The sequence below is a fragment of the Lissotriton vulgaris genome, chromosome 5, assembly GCF_964263255.1.
Source record: "Lissotriton vulgaris chromosome 5, aLisVul1.2, whole genome shotgun sequence".
NCBI lineage: Eukaryota > Metazoa > Chordata > Amphibia > Caudata > Salamandridae > Lissotriton > Lissotriton vulgaris.
In genome coordinates this window covers 1,231,475,414-1,231,491,983 of record NC_141693.1, presented here as the reverse complement: position 1 = coordinate 1,231,491,983, position 16,570 = coordinate 1,231,475,414, and the positions used below count along the sequence as shown (strand labels likewise).

The following is a 16,570-nucleotide window of genomic DNA, read 5'->3' as shown; positions in this document are numbered from 1 at the left end:
CCCGCCTCCCCAGGTAAATGAGATGTGATCAATGTATTTATAGTTTATTGTTGAGCCCTGTCTTCAGGGTTATGCAAAGAACAACTGACCTAACTGTCACCCCCTGAGGCATGATGGGAAGCTAGGGGTCGTGGCTGCCTTAAAGACCCGGTGCCAGTTTTATTTGTTGAAAATGGTTTCATTTTCTATGCTATTGCTTTACAATGCAGCCTATGGGCTAACACTGTCTATTTATTAGCAATTTTCAGGATTTATGAGTGTTTTGCTCATTAAAACACAAAGTTCAAGGGCTATTTGACCTAATGTGTTTTTTATTTCCTTGCTTATTCAGTGCATGTATGAGTAATTACATTGTTTAGCCTCAGTTTTGGGGCTGCATTGGTGTGAGAAAAAATGATATATGTGCATACATATATGCGAAGCTAAATATTTGATTTCCATGTATATTTTTATATTCTTTCTGGGGTCCCCGCACGTAGGCGGGAATATTCAGTGCTTATGACTTTGATGAGGATACCCCTGGAAGAGAACTAGGATTACAGGTAAGTAACTTATCCTTTCTTGCCAACCCAAGATTGTGAATGATGCATCAATTTGACATGTGAACATGGTGTGCTTAAATTAATGTTTTTAAGCATCTGGCATGAGCGACACTTTGTTATAACCCCGTGATTTACCATGTGTTTTTTTTTAATTAGGTATCTCAGACGGTGGGTGCAATGTCTTTCTCTTTGCCTCATGAGTGGGATAACAGAACTGCATACATTCAATCTCCTTTTTCACCAGGACGTAACTGCATTCCTCTCCATGGTTTGTATTTAACTTCAATTCTATTAAATGTATTGCTTATGTACATAATTGGTGAGAGTGGTTACCTTATGGCAGTGGTTTACGCTTTTGTGTAACTGGTTTTGTGGTCTGTTCAGCAAACACATGTAGGGTATCTTGCTGAGAAATTCTGCATGGGCACCAGGATGGCTTCCTAATTTATCCACTGTTAAATCAAAATCCTCCTCTACTCCATTATCCTTTTTGAGTACATAAGTTTACCACTGGCAAACAAGGGCCACCTTTTTGTACTCCAAATTGTTAATTAAGATACTCCCTTTAACGTTTTATTTTCCTCTAGATAGAGCTGATGAGCAGTCAAGACTTAGTGCTTCATGTGTAGGAGGGGAAAGGTGCAGGGCCCAAAGCTTTTCTTGAGAGCCTGTCTGTAGGAGAGTAGGGTCTGCAATCCTATGATCACCCAGATTTTTTGCTTTTGTTTCACTGGTTTACGACTTTCTCTGGCTGTGGGCCTGCCAATCAGACCCACAGCCTAGCTGTTCTCTCACTAAATTGACATGTGTACCTTAGGTGCATTATCCAATTGGAACTGGGCCACCTTATCAGACCCTGTAACTCAGGGCATAGGTGTACCCAGGGCCTACCAGGGGCTGAAGCATGTATTATGCCACCCCTGGATGGCCATCTAAATCTGACACAACTGGCTGCACGACAGCTGGGGTAAGGTGGTGTAATCACCCTTTGCTTTAGATATAGTATACCTATATCTAACCCTAAAAATGGGCACACAGATTCCTATCAGTCACTCCTATGGCAGGCCTTGACAATCCTGAAGGCAGAGTGCTTGGAATCGTGTGAAATGGTGCTCTGGCATGAGCTGAGCCCGTTTGCAGCTTGCGGAACCAAGTCCTAATAGCTGTTCCATGATAACGCATACCATATACTCTTAAGTGCATTATAATCCTCGCGGTTAAATGCTATCTTTGGTATTGCTTTATCAAAACATGTCGAGTAAGGTGTCATACGAATTGGAATACTAACCCCTCGCCAATTCTGGCGACGGGGTTAGCATTCCACCCTTCTAGAGGGACACGACATATATGTAACTGTGAACCCCGGTTAAAGTTAACTGAAGCCTCAGCTCCACAAAATGGATGCTGCCACCACAGACACGAGTCTGACCTCCTGCTGCTGGGAGTCCTTCCAGCGACGAGAGCTTGGAGAAATGGTTTCCTGTCAGGGGCGGTGCTAGCACCATCTCAGACAGGGTTTTGTGTATCCTGGGTAGGCAGGGCTTTACAGGAAGGCGACTGCAAGTGGCACCCCGGTGCTCACTACGCATCTGCCGGCTAGAACCAGTTCCAGGGGCACACCAGCCCCTGGCCTGGGGAAAGTCCGGCATGGGAGAGGGGTGTAACCACCCCCCTTCCTGGTCCCACCCCTAGGGCAGGACCTAGTCGCGTACCCACCCCTTTCTTTAGGATAAAGGCAGGAGCGGGGACCCTTCCAAATTAGATCATCTTTGATTCAAGAAACTACTTTCTACGAAAGGAACTTTCGACTCTTCTCAAGATTTCTCCCTTGTGGCTAAGGAGTAGTCACCTGCATCCGCAGGCACCATCTAAGAACTCTGCGGTTTGCTGCACGTCCTTCCTCAGGAATTCGACCGACCAGCTCGACGAGACCCGGCTTCCCTGGCACCTCTGACCTCTACCTACCTCTACAGCTAAGCTGAGAACCGTAGGTGCGACGAGACCTCGAGGGACCGGCCATCATCAGAACTGCACGACTTCTATCCAGCACGACCGCCGAGGGATCCTCTGGTGAGTGCTTTGGGGTCCGAGAAGCCCCGCCCCTAGCAGCTCCGGCACCGAAGTCCAGCCTCCCAGCATCTCCACGATCTGCGTGGGGCCCTTCTGCTTTTTGCTGCTCACCGCGTTGTTTGGCTACTAGCCCGCTGGCTTGTGGCCTTCTGAACGACGCCCGACGACATCACTGCTGCTGGTCTGGTTGCTCCAGACTGGCCCTTGCTCCCTTCCAAAAAAGGAGCACCCCGGACCCTCCTGGTCCACTCCAGACGCCATTTTAGGTCCACCGCGTGGGCTTGAATTTGCCAAGACTTGTTGCCCCAATCCTGGGTCCAGCGACGTCGACAGCATCATCCATCGTGGGACAGCTCGCACCTCCATCCTGGTCGCCGACAACGCCTCCTGGTCCGTGAGACTGCAGAGCCCAGCGTCGCCCACTCACCTAGTCGAGGTGACCACCATCCGGTGCCCTCCTGGTGCCACCTGACTACTGGCTAGTAGTCACGAACTTGGTCCCCTCTGCTTTCAGGTGTCATCCATCTTCGATCCAGGCTTGGATCACTCTAACTATCTTCACTGGTCGCCTGCCAGCAACTTCTTTCTTCAGGCTCCTGGTTCGTCTACGAGGATTCCCGACGTCTTTTGAGACCTATGCAGCTGCAGCCCCTGGGCTAGGTAACTTCGGCAGTTCGAGGCATGTGGGCTGCTGAATTCATATCTGTGCATAGATCGCCGCCTAGTGTTGGGTCCGGATGATTGCACATTGTTGTCCTGGAAGAGTCTTCGAAGTATCACGAGATAGGTGGCTCCTCCCCTGGACTACAGTGCGCATGGGCATCGACTCCATCCCCAGATTGGTTTTTTCCGCCATTGGGTTCGGATGTGTTTCGGTTCCCTCTGTCGGAATCGATAGTTGTTTAACTTCTTTTACTTGAGACCAAAAGGTCTTTAGGACTCGCGCCGGTATTGTCTATCGTTCGGGTTCGTTTGTTTCATCGACTCCGAGCCAACTCTGCCCACCGCGTGCTTTCGGCGCGGACGGGCCTACACGACGCTCCAAACTACTTAATCATGGAACAAAGTCCATTTAAGAGGTGCCCGGTGTGTGCCTCGAAGTTGACCGTTCATCACTGCGCCATTGGGTAACTTTATTACCCGGCGTGTTTTTAACTTTTGACACATGAAGTGCGTTTTGAATACCTTACGACGCACATGTAGTTAATTTTATTTTCACTACTGTTATATAGGCACTGCACCTTAGTCATGATCACTTTTTGATGATTGTCACGGCTATCTTCCTGACATCCATTTCTACATCGGCACTACATGGTCGGTTGTGTTTTGGTATGATCTGTAACATCCCAGATGACGTAAATTCCACCATAGGGGTGGTCTGATGGGATTCATATAGCCAGTGATTTTCAACATCATGTGCTCATGTATGCATCCTTTTAATCTGCACCCTGGCCAGTACAGCTACACACTCTTCTCCAGACCTGATCTGCTCTTTTGTGTGTTGTGTTTGTTGTTGCCTCGAAGTACCCACATATCGACGTGCACCCAGTGTGCAATAAGTGCTTGTCGCCGGACCACGACGAGGCCAAGTGTATGGCCTGCTCCAAGTTCCGGTCGAAGAAGACGCTTAAGCTCCGCCGAGCTGCAAGACTGCAGGCCCAACGATCGGCACCCCCTCCGACGGACATCTTCGACACGGAGGATGTCGGCGACGACACTGTCCAAGATATCACGGAATCTAACCCGGCGTCAGAGGTCGAGGAAGACTACGACGCGGAAGACGAGGATTTCGATGAAGTAGTCAAGGAGGTAGGGGACGACGACGGGGCCATTGCCACCATAGAGGATAGCTCGGAAGAGGAGCTTCCTCACACTGACTCCGGGGCCAGCCAACATTATAAGGCCCAGGCTGAGGGATCGCCTTCGGGCCTTACCCAAAGTCTTGATTCCCGTCCCACGGCTCCGCCTTCCGGCCCGGCCACGGACATTGATACGGCGCCACTTACGGTACAGAAACCGAAAGTGAAACCATCGGTCTCGACGCCAGACGTATCGAAACCGAAAGCGCAAGTCGCACTGGTCGGGTCGAAGGCTTCGGAGGCCTCGGCGCCGAAGAAATCCAAGATGGCCGTCGAGCTCAAGGGACACGCCAAAATGGCCGACCCGAAGACTACGGTTTCGAAGCCGAAGGTGAAAACGGCCGACTCGGCGGCGTCGGCGCCGAAGTTGGTCGACGCACTTAAAAGTCGCATCCATACCAAGAAGGTCGACGACCATAAGAAGACCACAAAAAAGCTGCAGGACGACCCCAAGTCTATCGCTGACCCGCTTCCAATCGACAAGGCCAAGGGGGCAGCTGCGTCGGCTCCGAAGACTGCGGCCTCGGTCGCCGGCCCAAAATCTGCTTCAGAAGACTCTCTCGAGTCGGTCCGTCCCTCCGCCTCGCTCACTAGAAAGGTCAACGAGTCTCTTCAGCGTATTAGGGAGGGGACCGCGGCAGTCGAGCCGCAGGACACTGTGCCCAAGCCTCTCCAGAAACCGGCGAAAGTGCCAACGCCGATTCTGTTCACGTTGCCGCCAAAAACGGCGCCGAAGGCATTCACAGCAAAGCCTGGGGCCGGGGGGCCCTTGAAGTTATCTTCGACGCCGAAGGCATCGTTGGTGGTTCCAAGCCCGCGCCACCAACCACTGGCAGAAGAAGAGCGTCGAGAAGTAATCATCGACGCCAACACAGGCAAGCTCTCTCTCCTTAAACGGAAGATCACCCCTGAACCAGCTTTGGAGCATTTCCAGATCCCACTTAAAAGAAAGATAAACCCTGCTGGTGCCTCTGCCCCTTTAGAGCCTGCTTCACCTCAAGGCCATGAACTTTCACCAACTCATTCTAATGTTGAGGAGGGTGATGGTAACGACGAGGATGAGTATGCCTACCCAGTCTACTCAGACCCGGAGGATGTGACTGAGCCTTGGTCTGCTGGTGGCGACCCTGGGGACTCGCATTCAGGACAGGAGCCTCAGCTCTTTTCAGCAAAAACTTCCCCAACTGAGGACTCTGCAGCTTTCAATGCTCTAATTGAAAGGGCGGCAGCCAACCATGACGTCGATCTCCATGCTGACCCAGTAGACGTCGATTTTCTTTTTGACACCTTTTCAGTCGCTGAAAAAACTGTAAAGACTTTGCCAATGCTAAAAGAGGTGTTAAAACATGCGCCAGAGGTCTTCAAGGAGCCCACCCGAGCAAGAGTCGTCAACCCACGTATTGACAAAAAGTACAAGGCAGCGCCCACTGATCCAACATACATCAAGGGACAGTTGCCTCTGGATTCCTTGGTTGTCTCCAATGCTCGCAAAAGAGCCAACTCACAGACTACGGGTGATGCTCCTCCCCCAGACAAGGAATCTAAAGTATTTGAGGCTTCGGGGAAGCGTGTTGCTGCGTAGGCAGCGAACATATGGCGCATATCCAACACACAGGCGCTGCTTGCGCGTTACGACATGGCACACTACGACACTCTAGAGACCCTTCTACAACACCTGCCAGAGCAGTATAAGGAAGCAGCTGAGATGCTGATACAGGAGGGGAAGCTTATCACCAATGCTTCAATTAAGTGCGCTCTGGATGTGGCTGACACCGCCTCAAGAGCGATAAACACTAGCGTTCTACTGCGTAGGCATGCATGGCCCGGTTTCAAACCAGGCATTCAAACTACCATCCTCAACCAAACTGTCAACCCAGACCACCTGTTTGGCCCAGAAGTCGATACCACCCTCGAGAAGATGAAAAAGGACACCGACACTGCTAAGTCTATGGGTGCCTTGCAGTCACAGCAGTTTCGGGGTGGTTCCTTTCGTCGCTCCAATAATAGAGGCACCTCGAGGGGTCAAGCGTCACAGTCAACGCAGTTCTATAAGAGTAACACCCAACCCTCCTATAGCAACAAGAGTCGGGGTGGATACCGTGGCAACAACGTCAAAGGCAGAGGACGTGGTAATAACAGCTCCAGGTCCTCCACCGCCAACAAACAGTGACGCCTTGTCACTGCCCCCCGACCACGCAACACCGGGCGGGGGGAGACTCCAGCAGTTCCTGCCTGTGTGGAAGTCAATCACCACGGACAGGTGGGTCAGATCTCTTATGCAATATGGTTATTGTCTGGAGCTCACATCCACTCCACCCAACATACCCCCAAGGAGCCGTCCTATGTCCGGCGAGCACTTGCACTTGTTGCAGCAGGAAGTCAACGTCATGCTGCAAAAAGGAGCAATAGAGCTCGTGCCCCTGCAAGAACAAGGTACAGGAGTTTACTCCCTGTACTTTCTGATTCCAAAGAAGGACGGATCCCTCAGGCCCATCCTAGACCTCAGACCTCTAAAGTTTTACATTCTGTCGGAACATTTCCATATGCTCACGCTGCAGCAGGTTCTCCCACTGCTTCGGCAAGGGGACTTCCTGGCAACTCTGGACCTCAAGGATGCGTACTTTCACATTCCACAGCATCCTTCACACAGAAAGTACCTCAGGATCTGAAAGAGACACGTTAGTGATAGATTCCTTACCTTAGAATATCCCCAGGCGTCAGACTGGATCCGGAAAATTTTGCGTAGCAGTACCCTTGCGCGTCGGTAGGCGTCGTCTGCGGCTCCGCGTCCGTCGTCGGCGTCGTGGGCGCCGTGATGACGTCGTCGGAGTATATAGACGCCGCCTCCGCGTGCTGACGTCAGTTCTTCTTTTTTCCGCGCCAGCCAGCGCAGATCTGGAAAAAGCAGTTCCCTGGTCATTTTTTGACTAACTTTTTGGATCTTTTTGATCTCTTTCGAAGTCTTCACGACTCCGACGGTGCCGTTAGGGATGCCCGGCTTCAAGCACTGCGGCGGTTGCGAGCGACTCATGTCGGTTACGGATCCGCACCGACTGTGCCTGACGTGTTTGGGCGTCGACCATGACGACGAGGCCTGCTCCGACTGTCGGGCCCTCTCGAGGAAGGCCAGGCGGGAGCGGTCCCGCAGGCGACTCGAGATCCGCCAGTCGGCTCCGCGCCGAGTGAGGTCCCGGTCCCGGTCCCACGGGAGGTCGAGGGACAGGTCGCGGGGGCGGTGCCGTCACAGCTCCGGGAGTCGGCGCCACTCCTCCGGGTCCAAGTCGTCGGGTAAGAAGCATAAGAAGTCGAAGAGACGTCATCGCTCTTCCGACTCCCCCCGACGCTCGCGCGATGCGGCCGGGGGTTCGGGTGACACCGCCCACGCGGCTCCTCAGGAGTCGCGGGCGCCGCGTTCGGCTCCATACCCCCCGGTCCCTGGGCTGAACGCGACGCCGGGGGAGATAGAGCGCTTCCTCATGGCCATGAGGTCCCTTTCTTCCCCGACGGGTTCCGCGGCGCCTTCGGGCCCAGTGAACCCGTCTGGGGGCCCTAGTGGGTCGGGTTCAACCCCGACGCCGTCGGGTGCTTCGGCCTCGACGCCGCCGACGTCTTCGGCGCCGCAGGGCTCTGCGATCCCGACGCCGCCGCTGCCCTCGGGCTCGGCGCCGCAGGGTTCGGCGGTCCCGGCGTCGTCGGTGCCTTCGGGTCCGATGCCGCAGGGCGCCGTTCGGCCCTTGTCGGGCGATGGAGCGTCCCCGGTGGACCTTACGACCCCCCCGGGGTCGGTCCGTGTGGTGTCCCCGCCGGCGTCGGTCCCGGCCGACGCCGTCCCCAATTCCTCCTCTGTATGGGTTCCGGCGTCGGGACGGGGCCTGTCGGCGCCGATCTCGACGCCGGTCGGGGATTTCCATCCCTATGACCCATCCTCATTCACTTACGACCCTGAGTCTCAGGAGATGGGGGAAGTGGAGGATTGGGAGGGGTCTGAGGACCCTCTGACAAGGGAATGTCAGTCTAACATGGACTGGACAGGAGACCTTGGGGAGGCCAGTGGCCTGGACACCTCTCCAGACACTGGATTCGTCTCTCCTCCTTCCGTGGCTTCGGAGGAGGGCGCTACATATAGTGTGGTGTTGATGAGGGCTGCTAAGGCCTTGGGCCTTGAGCTCCCCGTCGCGGCCGTGAGGACTAATCTCCTCACTGAGGTCCTTAAGCCGCAGTCATGCTCCATGGAGCCAATGCTGCCGTTTAATGAGGCCTTGTCGGACGTTCTGTTGGGCACTTGGTCCAGGCCCGCTACAGGTTCGCCTGTAGATAGGAACGTGGCCAGACGCCACCGCCCGGCTCCGGGCGACCCATGTTTCCTGTCCACCCACCCCACCCCCGAGAGTCTGGTCATCCAGGCCTCTAACTCCCAGACCGCCTTCCCGTCAGCACCCCCTGATCGGGAATCCAAGAGGTACGAGGCCTTTGGCAAAAAGGTCTTCTCGTCCCTTAGCTGTGGACTGCGGTCTTCCAACACTGCATGCCTCTTGGGCCGTTACACCCATTCTATATGGGAAACGGTGGCGGAATTGCTGCCAGAGTGCCCGTTGGAGGTACGGGCCAAACTCGGCCAAGCCCTTGTGGAGGGTCGGGACGCAGCGAAATATTCGATCAGGTGCGGACTGGACACCACTGACTCGCTGGGCAGAGCGATGGCTACGACGGTGGCGATTCGACGCCACGCCTGGCTTAGGTCCGCCAACTTCTCGGCTGATGTCCAGAATACTCTCATGGACATGCCGTTCGATGGCCGTCGCCTCTTTGGCGACAAGGCAGACCACGCGCTCGAGCGCTTTAAGGACTCCAGGGCTACGGCCAAGTCCTTGGGCCTCTCGGCCCCGCGCCAGCAAGTGGCTGCTTTTCGCTCCTTTCGTGGCCAGGGAAGGGGCGTCCCCACACGTGCCGCCAGCCACTCGCCGCAAACTGTCGTCCAGCGCGGCGGCGGCCGTGGAAACCGCCGTGGAGGCGGTAGGGGAGGCAAGCGGAGCCAGTCCACACCTGCCCCCGCAGCATCCGCCTCTAAACCCTCCTAGTCCGTGCTTTTCGGCCCATGTGACGCCAGTGGGAGGCAGGGTTCGCCATCACCACTCTCACTGGCGCACAGTCACTTCGGACAGGTGGGTGCTGCAGATCGTCCGAAGGGGCTACTCCCTCCCCTTCGAGACGACCCCTCCAGCCATGCCACCGCAACACCACCGCGTGTCGGGGGATCACTTGCGGCTCCTGCGGGAGGAAGTTTCGGCCCTCTTGGCCAAGGGGGCCATCGAGCGCGTTCCTGGGCCAGAAGTAGGACGTGGTTGCTACTCCCACTACTTTCTGGTACCCAAGAAGGGCAAAGGGGGCCTACGCCCTATCTTGGACCTGAGGAACGTCAACGGCTTCCTCCGGAAGGAGCAGTTCAAAATGCTGACACTGGCTCAGGTCTTGGCTGCCCTAGACCCAGGAGACTGGATGGTAGCGTTGGACTTGCAGGATGCGTATTTCCACATCCCCGTCCTGCCGGCCCACCGGCGTTACCTGCGGTTCACGGTAGGCCTCGAGCACTTTCAGTTTACCGTGCTCCCCTTCGGCCTTACCAGCGCCCCACGGGTGTTCACGAAGGTGATGGCGGTGGTCGCAGCTCACCTGCGCAGGTTAGGGGTTTCAGTCTTCCCCTACCTAGACGACTGGTTGTTGAAGGCGGGCTCGCCCCAGGCAGTCGTCAACCACCTCCAGACTACGGCGGATCTCCTGCACAGGCTGGGATTTTCCATCAATGTGCCGAAGTCGCACCTGTGCCCCTCTCAGAAGCTCCTTTTCATCGGAGCGGTTCTCGACTCGGCGCAGTTTCGGGTTTACCCGCCCGAACAGCGAGTCCGGGATATACAGGCCCTGATCCCGGTCTTCGGGCCGTTATCCCGGGTTTCGGTCAGGTTGACGCTGAGGCTTCTGGGACTGATGGCCTCCTGCATCCTTCTGGTGCATCACGCACGGTGGCGGATGCGGGCTCTGCAGTGGGACCTGAAGTTTCAGTGGGCCCAGCACCGGGGCAACCTTTCCGACCACGTCCTGATCTCGGAGGGCACTGCGAGACAGCTGCAGTGGTGGCTCACGGACCGCGATTGGGTCAACGGCAGATCCCTCTCCCTTCCCCAACCGGAGCACGTAGTTGTGACGGACGCGTCCCTCCAGGGCAGGGGTGGCCACTTGGGAGAGGCGGAGATCAGAGGACTCTGGTCTCCGGCGGAGTCCCGGCTCCATATCAATCTGTTGGAGCTGCGGGCGATTCGTCTGGCACTGAAAGCATTCCTCCCCTCTGTCAGGGGGAGCGTGGTGCAAGTGTTCACCGACAACACCACCGCCATGTGGTACTGCAACAAACAGGGCGGTGTGGGGTCGTGGACCCTCTGCCAGGAGGCTCTGCGCCTCTGGCAATGGCTGGAACATCAGGGCGTGACTCTGGTGGTTCAACACCTGGCAGGTTCTCTGAACGCCAGGGCGGACGAACTCAGCCGTCGGTGCTCGATGGATCACGAATGGCGTCTGCACTCGGACGTGGCGCAAGGCCTCTTTCTGCGTTGGGGAGAGCCTTGGTTAGATCTATTCGCCACCGAAGAGAACGCGCAATGTCATCAGTTCTGCGCGTTGGAATTTCCAAGGCGGCACTCGCTCGGAGACGCTTTTCGTCGCGAGTGGAGCTGCGGTCTGTTGTACGCCTTTCCGCCTATACCTCTTCTGCCCAGAGTGCTGAAGAAGATCAAGCGCGACCGGGCACAAGTCATCCTTGTGGCTCCGGACTGGGCACGAAGGTACTGGTATCCCGAGCTACTCAGTATGTCAGTCGATCCCCCGGTTCGTCTGCCTCTTCAGGAGGACCTTCTGTCGCAGCAGCAGGGGACGGTCCTCCACCCGAACCTGTCCAGTCTCCACCTCCAGGCATGGAGATTGAGCGGCGGCAGTTGAGGCCATTTGACTTGCCTCCTGAAGTTTGCAACATCATTCTGGCAGCCAGGCGTCCCTCCACAAAAACGGTATACGCCTGCAGGTGGAACAGATTTGTGGCATGGTGCACAGCAAAGGCTGTGGATCCTCTCAATGCCCCTCTCTCTGAGATTCTTCTCTTCCTTCTTTCTCTCGCCCAGCAGGGCTCTGCTCTGGGCACTGTCAAGGGCTATCTTTCGGCTCTTTCAGCCTTTCTGAGGCTGCCTGACCAACCCTCTTTGTTCAAGTCCCCTATCGTGAATCGATTCCTGAAGGGCATCACTCATACTTTTCCTCCTGTTCCCTTCGTGATGCCTCAGTGGGACTTGAACCTGGTTCTGACATTTCTGATGTGCGCTCCCTTTGAGCCTCTTCACAACTGTCCACTTCGCCTTCTTTCTTTAAAGACTGCCTTCCTGGTAGCCATCACCTCTGCCAGGAGAGTGAGTGAGCTCCAGGCTCTCTCTTGTAAGCCTCCTTTCCTTTCAGTCCATCCGGACAAGGTTGTTTTGAGGACTAGGCCCTCCTTCTTGCCTAAGGTGGTCACGGCCTTCCACATGGGGCAGTCCATCACATTGCCCACCTTCTTTCCGCCTCCGCACCCCTCGAGAGAGGAGGAGAGGCTCCACCGTCTGGACCCAAAATGTGCGCTCTCATTCTATCTGGATCGCACACGCCAGTTCCGGGTGGATGATCAACTCTTTGTTGGGTACGCGGGCGCTAAGAAAGGGAAAGCGGTGCACAAGAGGACCATTTCTAGATGGATTATCATGTGCATCCAGGCGTGTTACTCCTTGGCAAAGAAGGAACCACCTGTTGGGCTGCGGGCTCATTCCACTCGAGCCACGGCCACTACAACTGCCTTGGGCCGAGGTGTGCCCCTGCAGGACATTTGCCAGGCTGCTACGTGGGCTTCGTTGCACACGTTTGCGAGGCACTACTGCCTGGACAGTCAAGTCCGGAGAGATGGCTACTTCGGCCGTTCCGTTCTCCAGGACTTTCTGGTGTGAATATTGGTTCGCAGACCCACCACCACGGGGATGGTATTGCTGGGGTATCTATTCTAAGGTAAGGAATCTATCACTAACGTGTCTCTTTCAGATGCACAAGTTACTACTTGTGTAACGATATATCTGTAAGAGACATTAGTTAGTGATAGATTCCTTACCGACCCACCCATCCTCCCCGTTCTGCGAACCGATATCTAGGGTTAAGGTCATCCCCTTTCAGGGCCCTAGTTTCTTGGCACCAGTGTCGGTTTTTGTCATGGCTCTGCGCTTCTGGCGCGGAAAAGCTGTGGCTAAGAACTGACGTCAGCACGCGGAGGCGGCGTCTATATACTCCGACGACGTCATCACGGCGCCCACGACGCCGACGACGGACGCGGAGCCGCAGACGACGCCTACCGACGCGCAAGGGTACTGCTACGCAAAATTTTCCGGATCCAGTCTGACGCCTGGGGATATTCTAAGGTAAGGAATCTATCACTAACTAATGTCTCTTACAGATATATCGTTACACAAGTAGTAACTTGTGCTTCACCATTCAAAACCAGCACTACCAGTTCAAGGTTTTGCCTTTTGGGGTCACCACAGCGCCAAGGGTCTTCACAAAGTGCCTGGCGACGGTGGCGGCGCATCTGAGACGTCAAAACATCCACGTCTACCCCTATCTGGACGACTGGCTCATTCAAGCGAAGTCGGCCCAGCAGTGCGCCGACCACGTGTCCCACACCATTCACCTTCTGCACGATCTGGGTTTCTCACTGAATTATCCAAAATCACATCTCCAGCCCGCCCACATACGGCAGTATCTGGGTGCGACTATAAACACTCTGGCGGCCACTGCGCAGCCAAATTCAGTGAGAGTCAACAGCATTCAGTCGCTGATCCAAAGATTCAGACCTCAACACTCGCTTCCAGCAAGAGTGTTCATGCAGTCGATAGGCATGATGGCCTCCTGCATCTACATAGTCCCACACGCGAGACTACATATGCGTCCGCTTCAGGAGTGCTTAGCACGTCAGTGGACTCAGGCTCACGGGCAGTTAAAAGACCTAGTGTTGGTGAGCGGTCGGGCATACAACTCTCTGCATTGGTGGAATCCACGAAACCTTTGCAAGGGCCGACCGTTTCAAGAGCCTGTGCCGCAGATCATCCTGACAACGGACGCTTCTCTCCAGGGTTGGGGAGCGCATGTACTCCAATACACGGGGCAGGGACTATGGACACTACAGCAGAGGAAGATGCACATCAATGTACTGGAACTGATGGCAATCTTCATGGCCTTGAAGGCATTCAAAGTACATCTGTGCAACAAGGTCGTGTTGATCCGGACGGACTGAGGTTCCGTGACAATTGTAAGTGGTGTTTTCGACTCGCACGAATATGGTCGAGTCTGGTATCTATGAACCGCAAATGACGAGTTTAGTAAGTGTGCGCAGTTTCGCTGTGCTAACTTAAACCGTTCGTTTGTTATGTGGGTTTTTCATCTGTACCCACGGGCTCCATCTTAGATATGGCATCCATTTTGTCTCTTGCCCTCAAGTAGCCAGCGAACGGACGTTGTCCGCTTCGCGACCCTGGGACTCCCAAGATATTTGCGGAAGACACATGTTCTTTGAAAGTGTCTTTATGACGAGGGGGTTGCTACTGTAAGGCAGATGGCATCGCTCGAGGCTCATCTTGCCGCACGGACTTATTGTCTCAGCCGTGCATCTCATTAGGCACGTCCCTTTGATGCCTGTATCTCGTGTTTCCCGATACCTCCCCTTTTACACCCTTTCCGATCTCCCCACTGTCTCCGTCTTCCTCTGCACCTGTCTTCGTCCTATTTCGATCTATTTTACTGCTGATTGGAATTTGCTAATGGTGGGAAGATGGTTTTTACAGTTGGGAACCGCCAAATGTTTCCGCACTTATGTTCCGGACCTTGTGTGTTTCAAAGTGACCAAAGCGACCCCTCTGGGGGATAATTGTGGGAACCGGGTTGTAAACTTTTGTGTATCATGTTATCGTATGGGTAAAAACTGTATAAAAGGAGCGATCCACAGAACCAATTTGAAGCAGTCTCCCCAAGTTGCACGCTGTGTACTTGTCGTGATCTCTGTGTTCCCTGCAGCAAATAAACCTTGAATCTTTGACGCCGAAGGAAGTGTCCCGTGTCTCTGTGACTTGTACGCCGGAGCAGGTTACCCACGAAGGTTTCAGGTGTTGTGCCCTGGCACCGCTGGGTCTTAAAGAACCCAGTCCTTCAGTACAACATGACAGCCATGTACTACATTCAGAAACAGGGGGGCACACACTCTCCGCAGCTGGCTCATATGGCTCAGAGCATGTGGAAGTGGGCCATTCAGAGGAACATTTTCCTCATGGCAGAACATCTCCCAGGCAAGGACAATCAAATGGCGGACCTGCTCAGCAGGCACAGCCACCAAATGCACGAGTGGGAGATACATCCATCAGTACTCCAACCGTACTTCCAAAGGTGGGGTCATCCAGAGATCGACCTGTTCGCCACAAGGGAGAACGCAAAATGCCAAAGCTTCGCCGCCAGGTTCCCACACCCGCAATCACAGGGCAATGCGATGTGGATGAACTGGTCTGGCAGATTAGCGTACGCTTTTCCCCCAGCACCTCTGATACCGCTGGTGGCGCGCAAGCTCATGCAGCACTCGATGACTCTCATCCTAGTTGCTCCAACGTGGGCTCGCCAACCATGGTACACCACGTTTCTGGAACTCTCCGTGGTACCGCATCAAAGGCTTCATCTCACACCCAGCCTTCTGACGCAGAGCCATGGCGACATTCAGCACCCAGATCCGCAACAGCTCAACCTGGCGATCTGGCTCCTGAAGTCCTAGAGTTTGGCTACCTCAACCTTCCTCCCAATTGCATGGACATCATTCGGGAGGCTAGGAAGCCCACTACTAGAGCCTGTTATGCGGCGAAATGGAAGCGGTTTGTCATCTATTGTGCAACCCACAACATTGATCCACTAGATGCTTCTATTCAGAACATCATCTGTTACCTGTTCCATCTGTACAAGTGTAATCTGGCATATACTTCCATTCGCATTCACCTGTCTGCGATGGCCGCATACCTCCAAAATAGACAGCACCTTTCACTTTTCAAGGTGCCTGCCATCAAAGCATTTCTGGAAGGCCTCAAAAGAGTCATTCCGCCACGGACTCCACCAGCTCCTGAATGGAACCTCAATGTGGTTCTTACAAGACTGATGGGTCCTCCCTTTGAGCCACTACATTCCTGCGAGGTTCAATTCTTGACATGGAAAGTGGCTTTCCTTGTAGCAATTACATCGCTACGGAAGGTTAGTGAACTGCAAGCCCTCACAATCCAAGAGCCTTTCTTCCAAGTTCATGCTAATAGGGTAGTGCTCCGCACTAACCCTACATTTTTACCCAAGGTTGTGTCTCAGTTCCACATCAACCAAACCATTGAGTTGCCGGTTTTCTTTCAGAATCCAGAGTCACTGGCGGAGCGGATGCTCGACACCCTTAACGTTAAAAGGGCCCTAATGTATTACATTGATAGGACCAAGGATTTTAGGAAAACTAAACCGCTTTTTGTTGCCTTTGCACCACATCACAAAGGTAACCCTATTTCCAAGGCTGGTATTGCTAGGTGGATCGTGAAATGTATTCAAATCTGCTATGCAAAGGCAAAGCGCACTCTTAGCATTCCACCAAGAGCCCACTCCACCAGAAAGTTGGGGGCCTCTATGGCTTTCCTTGGAAACATTCCCTTAGAGGACATATGTAGAGCAGCCACATGGTCTACCACACATACATTTACTAAGCATTACTGTGTAGACGTGCACTCCAAACAGCAGGCAGCTGTAGGACAGGCTGTTCTCAAGACACTTTTCCAAACTGCTGCAGCTGGCACGGGCGGCCGCCGCTAATGGAGGGACTGCTATGTATTCTATGCACAGATATGAATTCAGCAGCCCACATGCCTCGAACTGCAAAGACCTAGTGTTGGTGAGCGGTCGGGCATACAACTCTCTGCATTGGTGGAATCCACGAAACCTTTGCAAGGGCCGACCGTTTCAAGAGCCTGTGCCGCAGATCAT

At 54.3% G+C, this 16,570-nt stretch overlaps 1 protein-coding gene across 2 annotated transcripts in view; it reads left to right on the top strand.

Moving 5' to 3' along the window:
- Nucleotides 1-16,570, top strand: part of KDM5B (lysine demethylase 5B) — an 856,576-nt gene that overhangs the window by 741,847 nt on the left and 98,159 nt on the right. For both annotated transcript variants that reach the window (XM_086923073.1, XM_086923072.1), the window contains one exon: nucleotides 699-810. In XM_086923073.1, coding sequence (XP_086779199.1) covers nucleotides 699-810 — 112 coding nt within the window. The remainder of the gene's footprint in view (nucleotides 1-698; nucleotides 811-16,570) is intronic.